The sequence below is a fragment of the Phascolarctos cinereus genome, unplaced genomic scaffold, assembly GCF_003287225.1.
Source record: "Phascolarctos cinereus isolate Bilbo 61053 unplaced genomic scaffold, phaCin_HiC Scaffold_726;HRSCAF=1367, whole genome shotgun sequence".
NCBI lineage: Eukaryota > Metazoa > Chordata > Mammalia > Diprotodontia > Phascolarctidae > Phascolarctos > Phascolarctos cinereus.
The window spans coordinates 181,138,541-181,147,511 of NW_027556098.1; the positions used below are offsets into that span (position 1 = coordinate 181,138,541).

General features: G+C 34.4%; 1 protein-coding gene across 1 annotated transcript; it reads left to right on the forward strand.

The window, feature by feature from the left end:
* Positions 1 to 945, forward strand: LOC110207133 (olfactory receptor 8D1-like). Its single transcript, XM_020984713.2, has one exon. It carries the CDS (start codon positions 1 to 3, stop codon positions 943 to 945), a length of 945 nt encoding a protein of 314 aa, XP_020840372.2.
* Positions 946 to 8,971: the final 8,026 nt, after the last annotated feature.

An 8,971-nucleotide genomic window follows, 5' to 3' on the forward strand; every position in this document is an offset into this window, starting at 1 on the left:
ATGGATACAGGGAATTATTCCATGGTGACAGATTTCATCCTTATGGGATTAACAGATGAGCCAGAACTCCAACTCCCCCTCTTCTTACTCTTCCTACAAATATACATTATCTCCATGATGGGGAATGCAAGCTTACTCCTACTTATCAGGATCAGTTCTCAGCTTCACACCCCCATGTACTATTTTCTCAGTAACTTGTCCTTTATCGATCTCTGCTTCTCCTCTGTCATTACCCCTAAAATGTTGGTGAGCTTTGTGTCAGAGAAGAACATCATCTCCTATTCAGGGTGCTTGATTCAGTTCTTTTTCTTCTGTGCTTTCTGTATTGCTGACTGCTTCATGCTGACAGCCATGGCCTATGATCGTTATCTTGCCATCTGTAGCCCCCTGACCTATAACAGTGCCATGTCCCAGAATATTTGCTTTCTGCTAGTGGTAGGAGTGTATACTATGGGACTCTTTGGAGCCATTACTCATACAAGTGGTTTAGCCAGACTGTCCTTCTGTGGAAACAATGTTATTAGTCATTATTTTTGTGACATTCCTCCCCTTTTGAAGCTCTCCTGCTCTAGCACCTACATCAATGAGCTTTTGGTGATGCTTCTGGTTGTGATCAACTCATTGGTAACCATACTACCTATCTTGATCTCTTATGCTTTCATCCTCTCCAGCATCCTCAAGATGCATTCTGCTAAGGGCAGATCCAAAGCCTTCAGCACCTGTGGATCCCACCTGGCATCTGTGGTTGTCCTGTATGGCTCCATCATTTTTATGTACTGTCAGCCTGCATCAACCAGCAACATCACTGAACAGAAAGTGTCCTCAGTGATCTATACCACAATCATCCCTATGCTAAACCCCTGGATCTATAGCCTGAGGAACAAGGATGTGAAGGATGCACTGAGGAAAATCAGGAAGGACTGGAGAGTCTTCTTGTTCCAGTAGCACCATTAAAAATCATTGAGATCTTAGATATATTTTCTACTTCTCCACACTAGTGATTTATTCTCTTTGAGACACAAGTCAGATTTGGACAACATTACAAAGTTGGGTAAGTCAAATTTTTCCTTGTCAGTTTCCCTTGCTGACTTGCCTGGCCCTTCTACCCAACTCCCAACAATTTATGTCACCAGGGTTTTTCCATGAATGTCCTAAAATAGCATACCACATCATATTTCCCCTCCAAACCTTACCTGTGCCATATTTCCTTATCTAATATCTCCATCTCAGATTGCTGAACATGTTAGAAAGCAAGCTGACCAACTCTTGCTTACTAAAATGATGTACTGAGGATTTATTGAATCATGAGATTCAATGGCAATTGAGTAGAAAGTATACTTCAACTGTAAAGTAAGAATGGCACTGCAAAGAGTAGTGTGATCCCAACATTTAGATTAATGAGGATCAGGCAAATATCAAGGTTAATGTTGTAGATGCATAAAATTTAGGAAGTTTACTCAGTACTGAAGTACTTCTAGCTTTATCTAAGTTCCTCTGTATTCCCAAAATTCAGAGACAAATCTCCAAGTTGTATATCTTCGGTTTCTTTTGCCATTATGATTTTTATTAACTTACAAACCTCAAATGGCACAAAAAGGAAATAACCTTTCATTATAATCTCAATGTTATTTACTTCAAGAAATCAAAAGTTTGAAAGATGTAACTAAGAAACTTCAAGTGCCAGTATATTGTTTAAATTGGGACAGTCAACTTCATTATAAGATGCAGATTTTATGATGGTTGGCAAAGATGGCATAAGAAGGAGCACTACAGTCAAGTTCCTCTTCAATATTCCTCTTCAAGCAACTCTAAAATAAGATATCACATTGAATTCTGGAGTGATATAGCCAAAAACAAGGTGAGGATTAGATATTTTCCAGCCCAAGATAACTTAGGAGGTCAGAAAGAGAGCTGTATGACCCTGGAGTGTAGCCTAGGCTGGGGTACAGGTAACAGCAACACCAGCTGAGTCCCTGGAGATAGCTGCAGTGGTAGTGGCACAGCTTCAGGTGCTTTCATCTCAGAAAGGGTCAGGGGATTGGACAACTGGGTAAAAAGTTATATCAAGGGACCCCAGTATAAGTGACCTAATAATAGTAATAAGGCACTGATAAGTAATTGCATGGCTCAAACCCAATTCCAGATCACAGCTCCATGGAGGAGAGGAGTGCTTGTAGCTTCAAGGGAACAGAAAAAAGACCACAGTGCAGACTAGAAGAGCATTAACCACACCTTTACCCCCACCACACAACCTTGGAAATACTTTTTAAAAAATCCCCAAAACATATGTTGGAAAAGCAGCATGAAAAAGCTTTAGCTTGGGATAATGATTGCACCCTCCCCATCCAACAGTGAGCAGAGTCCAAACAGATCAAGAAAGAGTCTAGGAAAATGAACAAAAACTTACAAAAGAATCTGAGCATAAACACCTACTATGGTGATAGGAAGATCAAGGCACAAACTCAGGAGATGACATGAAAACAACTAAAAACTTCAAAAAATATGATGAAACACAAACCCTGAATGAGCTAAAGAAAAAGCAACAAATGATTTTAAAAATCAAATAAAAGTGGTAGAGGAATAATTGAGGAAATAAATGAGATGGGTGCAAGAAAATTATGAAAAATAATTAACAAGGAGGTTGTGGGAAAGAAAGTATAAATAAAATAAGGAAGGAAATTACCTAATTCTCTAAAACTTTCCTCCAAATAACTTAAAACAATTCCTCAAATTGAATTTTAGGGTGGCAGAAATAAGAAAAAGCCAAGGTAAAGCAGTTATCCTCAAACAGTTTTGGAATACATTAGAAAAGACCTAACCTATAGGGGTGTGGTCTGACTGGCACTGAAATGCAGATATCAATCTGTCAATAAGCAGCAAGTCTTGGAGGCAGCTGTGTTCATGGTAGCTATGGCTTTGGGAGCTTTTAATGGAAGTGTTGGGTGGCTTATCGGGCAAATGGATTGCAAGCACCTCTGCTGGCACTGGACACAGGGTCCAGGCAAATTGGCCAACCAAGTCCTAGGTTGTGGCTACAGGTGAGGAGAGTGAGCATATGTTGGGGAGTTCAGTAGCAGAGGTGAGATCATTTCCAGATGGTGATGATTAGTTGTGGTCATTTACAGGAGAGTACAGTCCTTGGTTTCAGCTCCAGGGCAGAGAGGTTAACTGATTCTTGCATTCTTTGGAGAATGGGGCTGGTGGTGAGTTTATCAATTTATTGGGAGTGAGAGTATTTGCAGTGTCAGGACTACAGGGGGACCTGGTATCAGCTGAAAGATGGAGGTGAGTGTCTGAGGTCACTCATAGACCAAGGTGTAAAGCAGAAGAAGAGTGATATACATGGCCATGGATTATTGAACATTTTGAAGAATCACAAAGACAAAGACCCAGAGTTAGACCTTTGAAAGCAAAAACACAAAAAACCTTAAGCCTGAAACATACCCCACACCCTGAGAACAGAGCCCAACTCTAACATAAAATTAACCTAGTAGTAATAGGTTATTTAAAAATGAGTAAACAACAGAAAAAGAACCTGACAATAGATAGTTATTATGGTGATAGAGAAGGTCAACATTAAAACTCAGAAGACAATGAAGCTAAAACAGCTACATGTAAAGCTTCAAAAAATTCAAAATGTTCACAATCCCAAAAAGAATTGTTGGAGAAGATTAAAAAGGAAGGCAGAGGAAAATGGGGAAAGAAATAAGTAATGCAAGAAAATTGTGGAAAAAGCAAACCAATTAGAAAAGGTCAAAAACAATGAAGAAAAGAACTTAAAAATTGAAATTTGGCACAGTGAAGCTAATGACTTCATAAGACATAAATAAAAAATTAATAAATCAAAATTGAAAGAAGTGAAAAAAAGAGAAAATGAAATATTTCATTAGAAAAACAGCTGATCTGGAAAACAGATTGGGGAGAGACAATATAAGAATCATTGGACTACCTGAAAGTCACAATCAAAAAAAGAGTCTAGATGTTACATTATGAGAAAGTATGAAGGAAAATTGCCCTGAATTTTTAGAACTACAGGATAAAATAGAAATTGAAAAAAAAATCATCAATTTCTACCTGAAAGAGATACCAAAATGAAAAATCACAGGAACATTATAGCTAAGTTTCAAAGCTCCTACATAAAGGAGAAAATATTACAAGCAAAGAGAAAGAATTCAAATATTGTGGAGCTACTGTCAAGATAATGCAAGATTTACCAGCTTTTCCATTAAAGGAAGACAGAGTGTGGAAGATGATATTCCAAAGAACAAAGGAATTCTGTTTGCAATAAAAATAATTTACCCAGAAAAACTGAGTATAATCCTGCAAGAGAAAAAAATGAAAAATTAAAGAATTAGAAAGACTTTCAGATATCTTGAGGAAAAGACCAGAAATGAAAAGAAAACTCAACTTTCAAATACAAAAATCTTGAGAAACAAGACAGTAAATATGATAGTCTAATAATAAAAGGTTTAATAGGTTAAGCTGTTTACTGTCTTACATGGGAGAATGATATTTGTAACTGTGAAGAATGTTATCATTATTAGAAAGAGAATCACAGATAAAGGGCCTGGGCTTGAGGTCATTTTGATGAAATAATTCTAAAACACAGGTAAGGAGAGGTAAAATGGAATAATCTGTTTCATATAAAAGAGACATGAATAGAAGACCCTTTGCAGTGGAGGAAAAGATGGGGTAGAGGGTGAACAGTACAGTAACATTATTCTCATTGGAACTAGGTTAAAGAGGCAATAACTTATACATCTAGTTTGGTTTAAAAGTCTCCTTAACTTACAGGGAAATAGTAGGACATGGGGATAGGATAAGGGAGAAACTCTTTAGAAGGCTGTGTGAATTCAGGAGTCAGTGGTCAGAAGTAAACTACTCATCTGAAGAAGAATAAAGTAAAAAGAGAGATAGAAAAAGATAAACAGGTTGGGAGGTAAATAAGATGTAGAGAGATACAAAACTAGTAGTGGTAACTTAGAATGTGAACAGGATGCACTCATAAAATGGAAAATAATAGCAGAATGGATCAAAAGCCAGAACCCAAAAATATGTTGTTTACAAGAAACACATTTAAAAATTAGAGACACATATAGAGTAAAAATAAAGGGCTGCAAGACAATTCATTATGCTTCGGCTGATGTAAAAAATGCAGTTAATGTTAAAGCTAGAATAGATTTAATGATGAAATAAGCAAAAAAAAAGTATATTGTATTAAAAGATATCATAGATAATGAAGTAATATCAATACTAAATATATGCACCAACTGCTATAACATCTGAATTTGTAAGGGAAAAGGTAAATAAATTACAGGCATAAATATATAACAAAACCAGAATAGTGGGAGACTCCAACATTCCTCTCTCAGAACTAAATAAATCTAACAAAAAGCTGTTAAGAAATCAATGACAAGAATAGAATCTTAGACAAGCTAGAAATGGTAGACATTTAGAGAGAAATAAATGGGAAAAGAGAGGAATATGCCTTTTTCTCAGGGGTACATTATATCTTTACAAAAATTGACCATATATTAAGGTATAAAAATCTTATAGTTAAATGCAGAAAAGCAGACATATTAAATACATCCTTATCAGATCATAATACAACAAAAACTATTAAAAATTCATTGGAAAGTAAATAACTTAATTTTAAAGAAGGAGTGTATAAAAGAAGAAATCATAGTAACAATAAATAATTACATAAAGAGAATAATAGTAATGACACAATATGTCAAAACTTATGGGATGCAGCAAAAGCAGAAATCAGAGGAAAATTTATTTCTTTAATGCTTACATCAATAAAATAGAGAAAGAAGAATGAATTGTATATGCAACTTAAAAAACAGAAAAAATCAAATTAGAAATTCCCAACTAAATAGTAAATTCAAAATCCTGAAAATTAAGAGTGAGAATACTAGAATTGAATGTAAGAAAACCATTGAATTTATGAATAAAACATGAAGCTGGTTTTAATAAAAATAATAAAAAAGATAAATCATTAGTTAATATGATGAAAGACGGAAGAAAATGATGTTACTCATATCAAAAGTGGAAAAAGTGAACACACCATTAATGAAGATTAAATTAAAGCAGTTTTGGTTTAATCATTCAATATGTAACTATGCCCAAAGGGTATAAACCCATGCATACCCTCTGACCTAACAATACTACTACAAGCCCTGTATCCCAAAAGATATAAAAACAAAAAAGGAAATGATCTATATGTACAAAAATATTTATAACAGCTCTTTTCTGGGGGCAAAAGAATTAGAATTTATGGGGATGCCAATCAATTGAGGAATACCTGAACATGTTGTGGTATGTGATTTTGGTGGAATACTATCATATTGTAATGAATGATGAACAGGATGCTCTCAGAAAAACCTGGAAAGTCTTGCATGGACTGATGCAAAGTAAAATGTACTGTGTACAAAGTAACAGCAACATTGAAAGATGATGAACTGTGATTCACTTAGTTATTCTCAGCAATACAATGATCCAAGACAATTTTGAAGGATTTCTGATGAAAACTGCTATCCATCCAGAGAGAAAGAACTGATGGTTTCTGAATACAGATTAAAGCATACTTCTTTAAACTTTCTCTCTTTTTTGAGATTTTTTTGGTCTATGTTTTCTTTCACAACATGAATTTATTAACACATTTTGTATGACTACACTTGTATAACCTATATCAAATTGTTTGCCTTCTAAGTGGGGGGAGGAAAGATGAGAGGAAGGAAGGAGAGAATTTGGAAGTCAGAGTTTTAAAAACAGATGTTAAACATTGTTTTTACATGTAACTAGGGAAAAATAAAATACTAAATAAAAATTAAGTAAAAAAAATAAGTTAAAGCAATTATTAGGAGTTATTTTGTCCAATTATATGCCAATAAATTTAACAATCTAAGTGGAATAGAAGAATATCTACAAAAATAAAAAATGCCCAGATTAATAAAATAGGAAATAGAATATCTAAATAAACTTACTTTAGAAAAAGAAATTGAACAAGTCATAAGTGAGCTTCTTAAGAAAAATCATTAGGACCAATGTATTTATAAGTTAATTCTATGAAACATTTAAAGATAAATTAATTTTAATATTAAATAACTTATTGGGAATAATAGGCAAGAAAGGAGATTAACCAAAATCTTTTCATGAAACAAATATGATGGTAATACCTGAACCAAGAAGAGCAAAAAAACAGAGAGAAGATCACAGACCAATTTCCCTAATGAATATCAATCCAAAAATCCTAAATAAAATACTAGCTAAGAAAGTACAGCAATTCATTAAAAGATTATGTGTTATGGCCAAGTGGGATACATACCAGGAATACAGGGATGGTTTCACATAAGGAAAACCATTAAAATAGTTGATGCCAATTAAAAATCATATGAATGTATCAATAAATGAGGAAAAGCTTTCAACAAAATATAATGCTCAGTTCTCTTAAAAATATTTAAAAGCATTTTTCCTTAAAAGATAAGAAGCATCTATTTAAAATCATTAGCAAACATTATCTGTCATGGTGATATTATAAGCCTATCCAATAAGGTGAGAAGTAAAGCAAGGATGCCCATTATCATCATTATTATTCAATGTGGTACAAGAAATGTTAGCAATAGCAGATGATATGATGATGTCTTTGGAAAATCCTAAAGGTTAAATTAAAATAGTTGAAACAATTCATAATTTTGGCAAAGTAGGAGGATATAAAAGAAACCCACACAAAGCATCAGCATTTCTATATATTACAAACAAAGCCATGCAAGAAGAGACAGCAAGAGATATTTAAACCAAGAATAATCCACCCAACAAAACTGAATGTAATTCTTGGGGTGGGGGGGGAATGGACATTTAAGAAAATAGAAGACTTTCAAGCATTCCTGATAAAAAAGACCACAGCTGAATATAAAATTTGACTTTCAAACTCGACAAAGGTAAAAGAGGAATAATCAGGCACTTAATAAATTTAAACTCTTTACGTTACTATATGGGAAAATGATACATATAACCCTTTAGAACTCTATTGCTATTACAATAGTTAAAAGACATCTCCATTGACAGAGGGCATGGATGTGAATTGATTAAGTTGGGATGATCTCAAAGAAAATGGAGAGGTGAAAAAGAGAGATACATGGGGAGACAGGAAAAGGACAAGGAATGGAGGAAATTATCTCACATAAAAGAGGCACAAAGGGAAGACTTTTCACAGAGAGGGAAAATATGGGAGGGCTGGCAGGCAATTCTTAAACCTTATTCTCATTGGAATTGACTCAAAGAAAGAATGACATGTTCAGTCAGTTGGTATAGATATCTATCTTACACTATATGGAGGCAGACAGGGAAGGGACTAAGAGAAGAGAATAGGATCTGATAGAAGAAAGTGCAAATTAAGGGAGGAGTAGTCAAAAGCAAAACAGACTTTTGAGGAAGTACACAGTAAAAACAGAGAAAGAGAGAGAAGGCTAAGTAGGGGAAATAGAATGGAAGAAATACAGTTAGTAACTACAACTGTGAATTTGAATCCAATGAACTCACTCATAAAAATACAAGTAGATAACAGAATGGATTAAAAAACAGAATTCGATGACATGTTGTCTACAAGAAACACAATTGAAAGAGAGAAACATATTGAGAAAAAATAGAGGGCTGTAGAAGAATTTATTTTGCTTCAGAGGTAAAAACATAAAAGGAGGGGTGGCCAACATGATCTCAGACAAAGCAAAGATAAAAACAAACCTAAGTAAAGGAGATAAACCGGGAAACTGCATTTTGACCCCCAAAAGTAGCATAGACAAGAAAGTGAAATCAATACTAATAATTAATGCACCAAATGGCATAGCATTCAAATTCTTAAAGAAAACTTAACTGAGTCAAAGGAGAAAATACAAGGTAAAGTTATATTAGCAGGGAACCTCAACCTTCCTCTCTCAGAGCAAGTTAAATCTAACCATGAAATAAGCAA